The following is a 17,446-nucleotide window of genomic DNA, read 5'->3' on the forward strand; positions in this document are numbered from 1 at the left end:
TGCTAGACTAGGGGCATTCTAGCATTGCTCAATTTCTAATAAATGTAAATGTAGGTATACTTATATAGCGCGACCTGTCACCACAAAGGGCATCCTGGTGCTTGCCTAGGGAACCCGTCCTGGTATTCCCCTGTGAGAGGCCCCGGCAGGGTATCCACAAGGTGAAAGCCAGGCATCCCGCCGCGAGGGGCCAGTGTGGAGATTAAGCAAGCTATTGCCCAGAGTTGCAGAGCGTGAACCCGTGAGTCGAGGAGGCACCTGAGCAAGAATTATCAAGACCGTGGAATTTTTAGCCCAAGACCCGCCGATGCGGGGAATTGAACCCTGGTCCAGGGCCTATCTCAGCTTCCGGGTCTGCCGCCTCTAACCCCTGAGCCACACTTCTCCACATCATCATAAATTTATTTTGAACACCAAGTCTTGAAAGTACAAATAAAACCATTAGATCTTCAAATCATTTTACATAAAAAGTTAATAAAACTTTAGGAGTTAAACATTATACAGAATAATTTAAGTGCTCACGTGCAGACCCACACTGTTTTGGTTATTCAGCTAATAAAAAAACCTTGGATCAGAGGGGAGGAATTAATATACATCATATGCCCCTCACACAAATGAAATGTATCATACCATTCAACATAAGATCACATAGTAAATATCAAAACAATAATACACATACAATAGATACGATAAATTGAAGTACTGCTACATAGCAGCCCCTTTTTTTGACTATGCCACTTGGCTTTCTGCAAATTAGCAATAAAAGCAAAAACATCTTATCTTTTAATAGCAAGTGCAGTGTGAACAGCAGATGTACTATATTGTAGATGGCCAAATTATCATCACCTAGTCTTTGACTTGCATACACTTACTTCGCCAGGCCCAGACTGACATAAGAGATTTAGCAATACAATTAACCACCTATCTAATAGTGTCTGTGCTAAGGATCCTAAATGCCGCCATATACTGCCTAGTGCCCATTTTCTTACAAAGGCGGACTATCCATACACCCAAATATAATAAGAATGTAATGCACATATCGAGTACACATGACCCCTGAGTTACCTCTCAGTTCACCATAGTTCAGCATTGTCATCAGGGCAGGGGCGCAAATGTTTCTCAGTTTATGTTTAAAAATTCACTTGCACAAAATATATTTCTAAAGCATGATGTGATAGCACATTTACAAACAGCTTATTTTCTATTGAAATGGCCACAAGCGAAACCATTAACATGCAGTTTTCCTGCTAAAACTATATAGCGTATAGACAATAATCTGTAAGAATTGGGTTTCAGCAAAAATATTTATCAATTCCACATCCACAAGTGAAGTATTCTGATTTCTTTTCATCAAATTAAAATCTTTTTTTCAAGCGAAGGTACAGAATGTCTATCATAGCTAATGACATATATTTTGCAATGTTTGTACAGTTAATTTACAAGCTAGTTACATGTAGTGCATTAGATAGAAAACTGACATCCTGAACCTAATTGTCAGAGAGTTCACTTTATAAAATCCTCTAACTTTGCTGTCAGAGAAAGAAAAGTAAACATAAACCTCGAGGATAAAATAGCAGCAAATTGTAAGAAGCCATAAGCTGCCATTGACTTTTGCCACAGATCAAATGTTAAAAGATTACAATTAGATTTAAAGGCATCTTTATTGCTCATTCACTTTCTGAGTGAACATAACACTAACACATGTTCTTTGTCAACTCATTAGAACGGGCCAGTAGCTCTAAAAATAGCTTGCCCTTCTAAAATTTGACTTGCCATCGCATGTGGGCAAGTAGATTTCTCAAAGCCCGAAGAGAGTGCCCTTTTGAACCTCCATCATTGCTGACCAGTTCTGTGCTAGTCTTGTGTGGCCGCTCAGTGCACCCTTGGATGATTAAAATGACAGCCATAAGCGACCCCGGCTGCTATGAAAATGTAATCGTAACAGGTCTGGTGAAATCCTCTGCCATCTAGGAGCTGGGAGAACTGTAATACGTTACCTACATTTGATAGAAATTCCAGAGAGTAATGTTCTGGATCCTCTGAACCTTCGAGATGGAATGCTGTGGCATGGTCTTTTTGAAGTACTTCTCAATTTTCTTGAATTTCATGGAGTGCTTTCTGACCTCCACCAACTAGAACATACAAACATCTTTTGTGAGTCTGCTATCTGGAGGGGATGTATTCCACTCATTCACAATACAAATATATCTACTGACTAAGACATATCATGGTTCATTGTCAGCTTATCTACAGCATAAACACCATGACCACAATACTCAGAGCAACTTCTGTGCTAAGTGTAGTGACCATTTAAATGTTTTGGTCAAACTCAGAAGAGTGCTGCATAGGTAGGAAGGGCAGAGTAATAACAGAGAGAGAAATATTTTTATTTGATTTGTTAAAATCGTAAAAGGGTGGAACATACCACCATGTGGTAAACAACAACATATAGAATAAAACATGCCCCCATGTGCTGGGCAGCATGGCACAAATGTACATGATGTGTAAAAACAGGGAGAGCCCTTTTAAATATACAAGAAGAATAAAAACAGGAGTAGCACTTTATAAGGCAATGGCCCTCTCATTAGAAAATTGGGGCCAGCAAGTGACTGTTATAACAAGGGATGCAGCACACGTTAGGGCTTAGATTTGATTAAATGTGTCTGTCCCGCTTGTCTCAAGTAAAGTGCTTGCAGTGTCTTGGAATAAAAGAGAAGAGGGAGGATACTAGGCTGTGAAGTGCATCAAGGAGGATCTGGGTCCGGCTGCACAGTGTCCATATATCCCAGTTCTTGTTTTGCTGCTGCCTTTTTTTCGAGCTCTTGAGCCACAAATGTCAGCAATGTTATCGTTTTTCAGGAAAGTTGTATCGAAGACCCTCTGAGGCATTTTATCACAACCGCCCTACAGGTCCTGACTTGTGTTTCTCTTAGGATTGGCCTCAGGAGGATCTTCCTTAGATTGTGTAAGGCCGGGCAAATACATAATAGGTGTAATAGCGACTCTTCTCCCTTATCAGAGAGGCAACAATCCAGAGATGACCAAGTCCGTAACCATTTTGGGGTAAGGTCTTTGATCGGAAACCACCCCAATCTCAGTAAGTTGTATCGAAGACCCACTGAGGCATTTTATCACAGCCGCCCTACAGGTCCTGAGGTGTGTTTCTCTTAGGATTGGTCTCAGGAGGATCTTCCTTAGATTGTGTAAGGCCGGGCAAATACATAATAGGTGTAATAGCAACTCTTCTCCTTTGTCAGAGAAGCGACAATCCAGAGATGGCCAAGTCCGTAACCATTTTGGGGTAGGGTCTTTGATCGGAAACCACCCCAATCTCAGTAAGCTTGGCTTCCTCTTATAGTGATCCCTGAAGCATTCTTGTAAATAGGATTGTTGTTTCAGTTGTTTATACGTTGGCATCACAATCCAGGCATGGCTTTTGCCAGCCACTAATGCTTTGTCTATTTGCAACAGTGCTTGTTTGATGGCTTTTTTAGTGATTTGTTTAACCCCTTACATGCGGCCGCGATTCTGCGCCTGTGCGGCAAAATCGCAAGTGGGCGGGTTTATGACGGCCCCCAGCCGTCATCAGCACACGAGCACCGTAGTGCATGACGTCTGGAGGCCGTCATCAGCATGCAAGGGGTTAAAAGCAAGATATGATATTGGTGAATGCCAAATTCTTCCAGGTTTAGCGATAGAAGCGCTTGTCTAAGAGTCTTGCATGGGGAATTGGTCTGCCTTGCCTGTTTTTCGACCTCTTCCCAGCAGTGATGGGCTAGCATGTTATCTTCAGCGGCCCTCATTCACCAGTAATATTTAGCCAGGACCCCTTGTCTTGCCGGTATATGGTTTGATAATCCGTATTCCAGGTGTATTTGTGCTTGGGAAATATGGCGCGGAATTAAGAACATTTTTTTGAACAATCTTGATTGGGCAAGATTTAGCTTTTTAGAATCCTTGGTATCAATCATTTCCGAGCCATATGTGATTGAGGGCAGACATTTTGCTGCTACAACCTTTAGTAAGTGACTGGTTGAGCTTCTGCTTAGTTTTTTTTTTGTATACTTTTGAAAGCGAATTGTAGTTGTTTTGATTTTGTTTTCACAAGGTCTAAATGATGTTTATAGTTTATTTGGCGATCTAGTAGGATGCCCAAATATTTATATTCATCCACCTGGTTTAAAGTACAGGAATTTATCCTCCAAACAAATGTTGATCGTTTTTTGCGAGTACTGGAGAAGCATAGGATGTTAGATTTTTAAAGTTTTATTGTTAAAAGTGCGTTTGAGATGTACAGATTGTGAAATCAGTAGTTGTAAGCCAAATGGAGTTTGAGAGAGAAGTACAATATCGTCTGCATATTGCAGGCTCGCTATAGCGGTTTGCCCCAATTTAGGTGGGTCACCCTGGATTGTGCGTAGGTTGCTCTCTAGGTCGGCAGTATAGATATTGAATAGGCTAGGAGCAAGCACATATCCTTGCTTTAGCCCATTTATTGTTGGAAATTTCTCTGTTAAGCGCTGACCGTCACCTTTTTTATTTGGACCCAGGTATGCAAATATAAGTTGATGATTGCTCCCAATAGTTAGGAGGGGCACTCCAAGCTTTCATTTTGGCCCATAGTTTGGCTCTTGGCACTTTATCAAAAGCTGCTTTGAGGTCTAGGAAGCATGTATATAGGATATTAGAGTTGTCAATCGCTTTCTTAGCTAGAAGAGTCAGTGCTGATAAGTTTGTTAGGGTGCCCATGCCGCTCCGGAATCCTGTTTGTGTCTTTGGGATCAGGTTTTTGCTACTGACCCAAGTCTCCAGGTCTGCCAGTAGGTTGGATACATAGATCTTGGCCTCAACGTCTATTAGGGCTATTAACCTATAGTTATTTGGGTCAGAGCATGTCCCTGATTTGTGAATTGGTTAAAGGATGCTGGCCCTCCAAGATTCAGGAATCTTCCCGGTCCTTAAGCTGTTGCAAAACAAGGGGGATAAGAAGCTAGACCAAAACGTAGGATCTTGCCTAAATAGAGCACTATGTAGGCCATTTGTCCTCAGAACCTGCTTTGGAGTTATCTGGTCTGAGTAGTAACTGAAATGTTGTAGAAGACCGCTCCAAACTTTTTGAAAAAATTGTAATTCCTTGTCATACAGACAAAGGAAATAAAGACTGATTTCCTGTGCGGTGCGTTATGACTCTGCCTCTGGCTGGGCAGGCTGCTACATCTGTTCACTATTCCACTGCTTGTTGAGAGGAAAGGGTGTCAAAAACTCAGCAGAGTTATTGTGATTGCATTTAAGAGAATTTGCTTTTCAAAATGTAACCAGTACTATTTTTAAGTGATTAACTACATAGTTTGTCTCGCGCACATAAATTCTAATTAGATGCAGATTCAAGACTGATTCAATAAGCCAATCTGCATACACATGACATGGATTGAACTGGCATTCACACAGACCACTTAACAAAAAAATCAGTTTTCTAATGCTAATATCATTCTTGTGTTGATCATTCATTACAAATATCTTTCGCCAGTGCAAATGGCAATGCAAAATAGCCCATTCACCAGCGCGATCCATGTAATCCAGCCTGTTTAACTACTGCAAAAAAGCGATTTTTGGGAAGAATGCTAGATTATACCTTGTATCCCACGTCAGGTACAGCTGTGCTGTCCCAGTTTCCTGGAATACATTTGATTGGAAAGCCCGGCTGGGTTGCTGTACCATTGGATCTGGGGCATAAAAAGATAAATGAAATGCTTAGTTAATATCGCTGATGCATCCCCTGCTTTCTTCATTCCAATTCAAGGTACAGACATCTCCTGAGTATCCCCCTAATGCCTGCTTCAAACATCTTGCTTCTTCATCCCACAGATTAAAATTTACATCTGCCCCATGCCTCTTTTTGTACCTGCTGCTGTTTCACACTGAACCAAGACCATCACATGGATATGTTTATCACAGCCGACAAATGTTCATGCAATGCACTTCACTTAGATTCAATCCTTGGCCTGTGGTCCAATATCACTTCTCATTTAAGGAATTGTAGTTGGCCTTCCTTACTACCAACGCAGGACCTTTACTTCCAATATTCAAAGGCTTTCAGTTAGAAAACGATGCCTGGCTACAGGTGGAATGTGACACAGGGCCATGTGGCAACTATGGTGTTGACATAGGGATGATATTGAACTACACTGAATGGGAACAGGCCTTAAACTTTCCCCTGAATGTCTCCAGGAATGCCATCTTTAAGAATATACAATTCCATATCCTTCACAGTGCATACTTAACCCCTGCACAACTCAACTGCTATTTTACCACTGCAGACCTGTGGTGCCCTCACTGTAAGCCAGGGGACGCCGACCTCCCCCATTTGCTATGGTCTTGTCCTGTCCTCATCCCCTACTGAAGGGGGGGTGGGGGGGGGGAGATTACACCACACTCCATGAGATCACCAAACTGCAATACATATATACATGGGAGGCCTGCTCCCTGGGCATTTATTTATCAATAAATCGATCAAGTGGGGTGTACAGTGCGACTACTCACCAGTAAGTGTCTCAAGGCTCTGGAGGTAGAGGGGTGGAGGGGACTACTGGTACTTCGGACACACTGTGGTTCAGTCGAAGAGCCAGGTCTTGAGGTCCTTCCTGAATTGAGGCAGTGATGGTGATTGTCTGAGGTGGAGACACAGACTGCTGTGAGATTGGAGAAGGATCTTTCTCCGGTCATGGTCTTGCGGATATGTGGGACGGTAGCTAGGGCCAGCTGGGCAGAGTGGAGGTCTTTGGTTGGTGTGTGGAATGCGAGGCGGTGGTTAAGGTACTCGGGTCCCATGTTGTGTAGAGCTTTGTAGGCATATGTGAGGAGCTTGAAGGTGATTCTTCTGTTAACTGAGAGGCAATGGAGGTCTCTCAGGTGCCCGGTGATGTGGCTGCAGCAGGGGATGTTGAGAATGAGTCTGGCGGAGGCGTTCTGAATGTTTTGCAGTTTCTTGAGGAGTTTTTGGGTGATGTAGGTGTAAAGTGCATTGCCGTAATCGATTCTGCTACTGATGAGTGCATGGGTGACGGTCTTTCGGGACTCAATGGGGATCCACTTGAAGATCTTTCAGAGCAGCCGTAGCATGTGGAAGGAGGATGATGAGATGGCATTGATCTGACAGCTCATACTAAGCAAGGAGTCCAGGATGATGCTGAGGTTTCGTGCATGATCGGTGGGTGTCGGGGGGGTCCAAGTGCTGCAGTCCACCAGGAGCCATCCCAGGCAGAGTGGGTGGAGGCCATGATGAGGACATCGGTCTTCTCTGATTTGAGCTTGAGGCTGTTGTTCTTCAACAGTCTTCATCCCATCGTGAAAGTTGTTCTTGGCGACTGTGTAATGTAATGTAAAAAATATTTTTAAAGCGCAACTAACACCAGACGGTTTCTTGGCGCTCGAGCACAAGGGGGAAAACAGTCCACAGAACAAAAGGTGTTGGTGATAAACATTACAGAACAGATAGTTTTAAGAAGGGACCTGAAGCGAGTATAGGAGGAAGCAAGTCTTATACCTAAGGGGAGTGAGTTCCAAAAAGAAGGGGCAAGAAAAGAAAATCTCAAACCTCCGTGTTTCTTGCGTTTAAAGACTGGAACCTTAAGAAAAGCGAGATCGGAGGAGCGGAGGTTGCGGGAGGGGACATAAGGGTGTAGTAGTGAGGAGAAAAAAGACGGACCCGTTCCGGCAAGGGACTTAAAAATAGTGCAACCTAGTTTAAATTTACAACGCTCAGACACGGGAAGCCAATGAAGGGATTTTAACAAAGGACGGACGTGTTGGTGCCTTGGTTGATGATAGAAGAGGCGCGCAGCCTGGTTCTGAACAAGCTGTAACTTCTTCGTTAGGTACGCCGGAATGCCAACGTAGAGAGAATTGGCGTAATCTAACCTTGAGATGACTATGGCTAACAGAACTAAAGTAAGGGCCTCAATGGTCAGAAAACGGGCAATCTTTCCGACTTTCCGCAACTGAAAATAACTGGAAGAGACTACGGCATTAATCTGGGGCTTTAATGTGAGATCATTACTAATGATCACCCCCAGACTTTTTGCTGAGTCAACTGGACTTGGGGGAAGACCCAACCTCGCAGGCCAAAAGGTGGATTTCCATGGATTGGCAGTACCCCCCGACAAGAACCAGCTCAGTCTTGTCTGGGTTAAGTTTGAGGTGGTTATCCCCCATCCAGTCACTAATATGGCAGAAGGTTGACTGAAAGTTAACAATGGACTGGTCCGAAGAGTCGACATTGAAGACCAGCTGAATGTCATCCACGTAATTAAACGCGGTGACATGGCTACCTTGCAAAGAACGAATAAGGGGGGCCAAGTATAAATTAAAAAGAAGGGGGGGTAAGGAGGAGCCCTGCGGGACACCACAGGTCAGTTCGACCCTGTCCGCAGTAAACTGCGAAAGTCGGACCACCTGGTGGCGGTTGCTTAAAAAGGAGCGGATCCAGTCAAGAGCCGTGCCCTGAACGCCAGCCTCCGCGACACGGTCGACCTGAATATCATGGTCGACCGTGTCGAAGGCGGCCGACAGGTCCAGGAGCACCAGAGCCTGACTGATGTTAGAGTCCGCTCCTCTTCGCAGTTCCTCCATGACTGACAATATAACAGACTCCGTAGAATGGGCGGGTCTAAAACCGGCCTGTTGGGAGTCAAGATATTGAGAGTGCTCGATGAATGAGTTCAAGATATTGGTCACATGAGACTCAAGAATTTTGCTGAGGTAAGGGAGAAGGGAAATGGGACGGTAGTTGCTCATGACCGAAGGGTCTGCCGTTGTTTTTTTTAAGATGGGCACAACCTCTGCAACTTTAAATAAATTGGGAACTAAGCCAGAGGAAAGAGTCTTATTCAGAAGCCCCAGAGGGGGAAGCGGACAGGCTGTGAAGGCCTCACGAAGAATTAAGGGGGGACAACAATCAGTGGGGGACCCAGAAGCAACCTTATTTAAGAGAGCTAAAAATTCCTCCTCCAAAATAGGAGGGATCTGAGTCAATTGCTGAGGGTTAGGAGAGGACAGGGAAGAATTAAGCATAGGGGAAGGGGAAGGACCCGCAAGGGAAATGCTGTTTTTAATGTTGGCAATTTTGTCCACAAAGAATTGATTGAGGGAATCGCAGAGCGCACAGGAGGGAGGAGGTTTAATGGTGACCCTATCTGGGTGTGACAGCTCCTCCACAATGGAGAAAATATCTTTAGTTTTGGAGGCCGACTCAACAATCTTTTTATAAAAATAAGAGGTCTTTGCAAGTAGGACCGCTGTTTTGTACTCTTTGAGCAGAGACATGAAACGCAGTCTTGTGTCAGCAGCATAGCCTCGTCGCCAGTGGCGCTCGGCTTGCCTAAGACCGAGCTTTAGGCCTTTGAGATCTTCAGTAAACCACCTTTGTGCATTGTGCAGGCGCTTGAGCTTAATCTGCTTGAGAGGTGCAACAGCGTCGCTGGCTGATTCGAGCCAGCACGTAAGGGCGGAGGCTTGGGTGTCAATAAGGTCAGAGTCAGAGGGAGAAGGAGTTGAGGTTCTAAGGAGGTTAACAAAGTCACTAAGGTCAGCTCTGTTCCAGTTCCGGGCCGAAAGGTTACCCTCTAGGGCCCTACTGGGATAAGAGGAGACCGTAAGAAGGAAAGAAATAATGGAATGATCTGACCATAAACAAGGATAGATGAGAGGGGCGGAAATATCCAGGTTCAAAGTCCAGATCTGGTCTAGGACGTGACCTTTGATGTGAGTCGCTGCGTTTATGTGTTGGCTGCAGTTCATTCCATATAGAAGATCAGAGAACATAACAGAACAAATGCTCTCCTTCTCGTGAGTGGGCCAGTAATTAAAGTCTCCTAAAACTAAAATTTTTGAGTGATTAATCACTAATTGGGAAAGCATGTCGCCAAACAGCATTGGAAAATCAGGCATCGACTGAGGAGGGCGATATGCTAAGACACAAGTGAGGGGAGTCATTGGAGATTCCAATCTCAACACAAGAAGGTCAACCAAAGGGATACTAACAGTTGACAGAGTGGAAAATCTGATTGGATATTTAATAATAGCTGCCACCCCACCTCCTGGCCTAACGCAGGCTCTGTTCGCTTGGAGAATATAATAACCAGTGGGAATTGCAGCAAGAATATCTGGGGAAGACTCCTCGTTAAGCCAGGTCTCAGTCAGCAGCAATATATCAGGTTTCAAGGAGTCTAAGTAATGGAAAATTTCCAACTGGTGTTTTACCAGAGAGCGAGTATTAAGATAGCTCATGTTGAGTTGGGAAGATGAGGGCCCTGTGGTAGGAAGGGGATCAGAATCTGGAGAGGGAAGTGAAGTGGGGAGAAGGGCTGGGGCCGAGGACAAGAGGAGGTCTATCTCAGGGAAAGTTTCCCTGACACAGAATAACCCCAGTGACTCAAGTCTAGTCCGAGTAATCAGGGTGAGAGGCCGATGGGCATGCAATAAAGTTAAATCAGAAGACGAGTATCTAAACAGACGGGCAGGGAGACTTGCCCCTTGCCCCGGTCGGCCGCGGACGGGCGCAGACAGGCTTACCTTAGGCACACCTTCGGCGAGCCATCGTCGCGCCCCCTGCGCTCGTCCGCTGCGCTTCCGGGGGGCCATTGCAATTTGAGGCTAAACCCCACCCCCAACTAGACTGCAGCGCGCATCACCGCCGGGGTCCAGGTCCTCACCAAAGATGGCGCCTGCCCTCCACAACAAGCGGCACGTCAGCTGTGATGGACCGGGGCAGGGAGGCACACCTTGCTGGAGGAACAGGTATTAAATCACCCGCAGTCTGGCCCGGAGTAAAATCAGGTAAGGACAATGAGGGGAGTGAATTTTAAAAATATCGAGCGGGAAGCGCGATTAAAAAGTTACACGGCGGAATAGGGAACGGGTAACAGAAGAGCTCCACGCAGTGTCACTAGCTCGCAGTCTGCCCCCAGCACTCAGCGGACCTTCGGGAATGCTGCCGCCACACCTTCAAGCGCCGCGAGACGCCCCTCGCCAGTGGCCAATTTGAGGCTAAACCCCACCCCCAACTAGACCGCAGCGCGCGTCACCGCCGGGGTCCAGGTCCTCACCAAAGATGGCGCCTGCCCTCCACAACAAGCGGCACGTCAGCCGTGATGGACCGGGGCAGGGAGGCACACCTTGCTGGAAGAACGGGTATTAAATCACCCGCAGTCTGGCCCGGAGTAAAATCAGGTAATGACAATGAGGGGACTGATTTTTAAAAATAACGAGCGGGAAGCGCGATTAAAAAGTTATACGGCGGAATAGGGAAAGGGTAACAGAAGAGCTCCACGCAGTGTCACTAGCTCGCAGTCTGCCCCCAGCGCTCAGCGGACCTTCGGGAATGCTGCCACCACACCTTCAAGCGCCGCTGTGGGTTCGTTTATGAGGGAGAGAATCAACTGGGTGTCATCGGCATAGAAGACGATGTTGGGTCTGTACTTCCTGACGATGGCTGAGAATGGGGCCATGCAGATGGTGAAAAGAGTGGGGATCACAAAGGAGCCCTGAGGCACTCCAAAGCTGATCTCTGAAGGTTCAGAGTGGAACGGAGGTAGTCTGACTCTCTGTGTTCGGCTGGTGAAGAAGGAGAGGATCCATTCCAGGGCTTTGTCGCGAATGCCCGCGTCGTGGAGTCTTGTGCATAGGGTACAGTGAGAAATGGTATTGAAGGCGGCTGAGAGGTCCTGCAGGATTTGGGCTGCAGTTTCGCCTTGGTCAAGGAGGGTGCGGACGTCATCTGTGGCAGCAACAAGGGTGGTCTCAGTGCTGTGGTTGCTTCTGAAGCCGGATTGGGAGAGGTCCAAGATGTGGTTCACTTCGATGTGCTCAGAAATTTGAGTGTTGATGGTCTTCTCGACGACCTTGGTTAGGAAGGGCAGAAGAGAGATGGGTCTCAAGTTCTTGAGGTCCATCGGGTCGGCAGAGGGTTTCTTTAAGTGCAAGAAGAAATAGTAAGTACACTATCACTTCTCATGACTATGTCTTTTGCCGGCCAAAAGGACAGTTACACTAAATGGAGAGCACCAAATGCTCCTCTGCTGGTGGAATGGCAGAGTGCAGTATGTAAATGGGGCACAGCTGAAGGAACTGCCCTCTGCTACAAAGAAGCGTGACACCATTGTAAACGCCCAATTTCCCAAGAGTGGGACATGCTTTTAACAATTTTTGCACTCATGGTCCTAAACGATCATCCCTCATGAACTTGACTGCAGTGCAAACCTACCTTAGGGAACCCTTGTGTACATCCTCCCCACAATCCACTCTCATTGGTGTACACTCCCTGGCCTCTTCTCTATCTCTCCTACTCAGAGCCCATCTTACCTCTCTGCCTACCCTGCGCTTTGTATATCATATGAACTAATATCTATTCTTCCCACCACCATCTACCTTGCCACATTTTTGTCTGCCTACAAGCCTCCTTCTCCCCCTAACCTCGAGTCGCGGATTTTATCTTCTGAAGTTGCATTGGTTCTTGTCGTAATCTACTTTGCCTGTAACACATTGTTACATGACATATATGAATCACTGACATAACCTCGACAGACCGAATATCGACTAGACAAAATATTGGTGAGGAATTATCGACTACACAAATATCGAATCCCAATACTTAGACAAGAAAACACAAAAATATCGAATCCACAATATCGATAGAAAAACATATCGACTACATCATTATCGACCATCAATATTATCACATATAAGAAAACATCGACTTTCTATTCTTAACATGAAACATAGCCAAAATATCGAACATCAAAATATAGAATACAAATATATTGTAACTTATAGAATATCGACTTCAAAAAATACATACAAAATGCACTTTCTAATTAAAAATACATATTATACACATCACAAATAACCGTAAACTATTTTATAAAATAAATACAGTATACAATAAATATTGCAAACAATTAAAAATAAACATTTACATACAACAAACAATTTAAAACACATAAGCAACATTGCAAATAATAAAACATTTCTTAAAGCTCATTATAAAATTTCTTTAACTTTAAATCAGAAAAAATAGCATTACCCAAAGCAAAAAATTGCCTTACCCATAGAAAAAAAATTTAATTGCCGTCACCCATGTAAGGAAAACAATTAGCAAAACAATTAATAAGATTCAAATGAACAAATAAGAAAAAGCTATCAATTAGAACAACCAATAAACTTTCAGAAATAATTAAGCTAATGCTATAAAAAGAAGAATTTAACCAGCTAAAATTGCAATCCGAACCACCAAAGAAAAGGAAGGGGAAACTCTGCCGGATTGCTGAGGGAAAACTGATTGACAACAAAAAACCAGCTACACCTATCTAAAGTAAGTACTACCACCTTAATATATTTCCAAAATATAAATCTAAAACTTCAAACCTGTATTTGAAAAAACAAATAACTAAAACATCTCTTTTATTTCTACTCTATTTTCTACAGAGAAAAAGAAAATAAAGAAGAACTGTACAACATCTGCACTTCAAAGAAAATATATAAAAAGTAAGTATATATTTTAAAAAACATTACTAAAAACCTTAATAAATAGAAAACAAAGTACAAACTAGGTAGCAGAGCACAACTAAATAAACATAAATACATTTAAAATATTGTAACACATTTTCTCCATCTCCACAGGTACTGAAGAAATACACAGAAAAGAAAAGTTTGAAGAAAAGCAACACCTGAATTCAACCAAGCAATAAACTGGTAAATAATGAACGTGCAAAGCAGTGTTATTATAATACAACATACACAATTTAAATACTTTTCTAATAATTTAATGTTTAATTTCTCCTAGCACCAAAAAGCAAGCATGACTGAAGGAGCAAAATGTGTCTATTCTCAGATAGGGAAAATGCTTCTTTGTTACATGGGATATGTATATACTCAAGAGAAACAGAAAGATATGAACGTTTTTGGGAAGTGCACTAAATACTATTCTAGCAAATGTTATGGTAGAGCTATAACTCAGGAAACTACTGTGACTTATACTAAGGAACAGAACCACCCACCCAATGTAACAGAAATAGAGATTAGAGAAATTCTTCATTCCCTTAAAGAAGCTAGTACTACTACTGATGTACCAACAACTGCTATTCTAAAATAGCATTTAAGTGTTCTACCACAACATGCCTCTAAAAGAACCATAGCTAGACAAAAAAGAGCTACATCAGCTACTCCTCCCACACCTACAACTTTTGAAGAAGTGCAAATTCCCCCTGAACTCTGTCTAACTCATAGTAAGGAACCATTTATACTATATGACATCAAATCAAAAGATAAAAGAGTAATACTGTTTGCCACTGCAGACAACATGACTAAACTACACCAATGCCAAACTTGGATGATGGATGGTACTTTTGCAGTATGTCCTAAACCTTTTTACCAATTGTACACTATCCATGGTCATTTCCAAAATGCAAATATTCCATTCCCATATGCCCTCCTACCAAACAAACAGCAATCTACCTACCAAGAAGTCCTAACCAAAGCCAAACAGCAAACTAATGAGTATTTTCCACCAAATATTATCATTGATTTCGAAAAAGCAATGATAAACAGTATCCTTAAAACATACCCACACACAGCAATACAAGGTTGCTATTATCATTTAAATCAATGTATATGGCGACATCTACAAAAATCTACATTAAGGCGTCGATTCCGATTCGGGAAAAAAACCGTCTGTACGATTTGTATCCAGAGCCCTCTCCGTACGAATCGTACCCGTCCGTCCGAGTCACGTAGTATGATCCGTATTCCCTGAATCCGTCCGAATTGTCGCGATCCGTACGTATTGCAAGGCTGAAACTGTGAACCGTACGACTCGTACACATGGCGTACGACTCGTACACATGCCGTACAACCCGACGAGTACGATCCGGACCGGGGTATGAAGACGCGATTTGTACGGTCCACGTCAGGTAAGGGCGAGTCGTACGGAAAAGCACACAAACACATACGCACCGTACGGTCCGTATACCCCATGATCGCAGGGGTACAGTGCGTACCCCTGCGATCATGGGGTGTACGAGCAGTACCCCATGTACGATGGGTGTATGAGCCGTACCCCATGTACGATGGGTACACCCATTGTACATGGGGTACGACTCGTACACCCCATGATCTCTGGGGTACGGTGCATACCCCTGCGATCATGGGGGTACGCACCGTACCCGGGGGGGCAGTTCCGTACCTGTTTGGGCGCGAACTCTGCTTTTACGGCTGTTTTCAGCTCCTGTAGAAAAAGGGTCGTACAGTGCGTACCCGACACGTATGGTACTTGCTGGGTCATAAAAACCAGCTGTGCACCGTACAGATGTCGCGTACAGCGGGTTCCGGGGGAGAATCGTATGGAGATTAGAGTCGTACGGTCTCTGTACAACTCGTACGGAGTTCGGCTCCTGGTACGAATCGTACTTCGTCGTACGTACGGGGGACGTCGCAGGGTACGATTTGTACGGGAAAAACACTCCGAACGGCTATTCGGAGCGGTTCTTCCCGAATCAGAATCGGCCCCTATATGTTCTTTTTCCTAATTATTTTTTTAAATGATTATAAAAATATATTTATTTAAAAAAATTATTTACACTGTTATTTAACTAACTGCTGAAAAGAAAATATTATTTATATGTACACTTTGTAATTAATTGAAATGTTGAAATTACTTTTATAATTGACTTTGTGTTAAACATTATGTTTATAAATATGTTAATGTTATTATAAAAGTTACCTATGGTTTTTAATTTATTTTTGATTATTTACCTCTGTAAAAATTAATATTATTATTATCTTCAATATTAATTTTATTAATTTCTAGATTCATCTATTACCATTTTGTAACCAACAAAAATGTTACTATTTTAAATTCTTTATAAAAATGTATCCATCAATGATCTTTACTTTACAATATGAAAATTTGTATGTACAACAAATATAACAATTATTTTCAACATGTTTTTTATTAAAATATTTCTATTTTGTGTGTGATTTAAAGTAATTGTTATGAAATAAAATGTACACTATGTAATTATGTTTGTTATCAAAAATTACATTTAGAATATATGTGAATAAACATAAAAATTATTTGAGTGCAATTTTTTTAATATGTAAATATTTACTTGCAATGGTTTTTCTTTAATAAAGACTTTACTTATGAAATTATACTGCAAATAAAAAAAATCCTCTACTTCCCATTTCTTTTTCCATCTTAATAAACTCTTTCTAAATTTTTCCATGTAACCATGTGTGTCTACTTTTTTAATATTTAAATACAATTTAATTTAAATATTATATGTATTATTTATTGATTATTTTTTAAATGTCATAAATATTGTGATTTATTTATCAATGTATTAGTAGTCTTACAATAATTATAATTACTACTATAGTTATAGGGGTCGATTAGGATCGCGGACGGACTTGAGTCCGTCCGCGATCCCCGAGGAGGAGGGAACTCCCGCAGAGGCTGCGGAGTTCCCTCCATTGCAATTAGGATGTGACCGCCAGGGTGGCGGTCACATCCCCTATAATTAACATTGCGGCGGGTGCAGCTTGAAGCTGCACCCGCCGCAATGTTAAAAATGCATGCATCGCATTTGCGTGCACAAAGCGGCAGGCACCGCACGGTGCCTGCTGCTTTGTGCACGCAAATGCAGGGGGGTTCCATAGGTACCCCCCCATGTGCACCCCCCACCCCCCCTTCACCCAGGGGACCAGCAACGGGCCCCCGAAGTGATTGTCCGTATGCTTTTCCACGACGGAAAAGCCGCCGCGGAAAAGCATTACTTTTACACCATCCTATTATGGCTGGTGGTGTCTGATAGACACCGCCAGCCATGTTAGTGCTTTTCCGCTTTTCCGGCTTCCGACCGCGGCGGAAAAGCTGCGGACGGAATCCAAGACCCACCAGCCATCCTAATTTGGTGGTGAGTCTTTTGAGGCTCCGCAGAGGATTCTCCGCATCCTCCGGGCCGGCGGTGGCTTCCGCCGGCCCGGAGGATGCGGAGAATGCTCCATCCTAATCGGCCCCAAAATTTTTATACAAATAATTATTGTAGTATTCTACCAACAAAAATGTATTTCTCTACAAAGTTTTTGCTATTCCGACTCCACCAAGTATAAACTCAAAAAAGGTGCTAGACAGTAAACTCATAAAAATTAATATTCCCACTCCACCAAGCATAAACTCAGGGAAGGTGCTGGACACTAAACCCATATAAATTACTATTCCCACTCCACTAACTATAAAGTCAGGGAATGTGCTGGACAGTAAACCCATATAAATTACTATTCCCACTCCACCAAGTATAAACTCATGGAAGGTGCTGGACAGTAAACCCATATAAATTACTATTCCCAGTCCACCAAGTATAAACTCAGAGAAGGTGCTGGACATTCAACCCAT

General features: G+C 43.3%; 1 protein-coding gene across 2 annotated transcripts in view; it reads right to left on the reverse strand.

Moving 5' to 3' along the window:
• Window positions 1-17,446, reverse strand: part of LOC147734645 (protein mono-ADP-ribosyltransferase PARP12-like) — an 844,521-nt gene that overhangs the window by 64,520 nt on the left and 762,555 nt on the right. For both annotated transcript variants that reach the window (XM_086952943.1, XM_086952944.1), the window contains exons 8-9: window positions 5,633-5,723; window positions 2,002-2,132 (exon numbers count right to left, since the gene is read on the reverse strand). In XM_086952943.1, the coding sequence (XP_086809069.1) occupies window positions 2,002-2,132; window positions 5,633-5,723 (222 nt within the window). The remainder of the gene's footprint in view (window positions 1-2,001; window positions 2,133-5,632; window positions 5,724-17,446) is intronic.

This window comes from Lissotriton vulgaris, chromosome 1_2 (assembly GCF_964263255.1).
Source record: "Lissotriton vulgaris chromosome 1_2, aLisVul1.2, whole genome shotgun sequence".
NCBI classification, from domain to species: Eukaryota; Metazoa; Chordata; class Amphibia; order Caudata; family Salamandridae; genus Lissotriton; species Lissotriton vulgaris.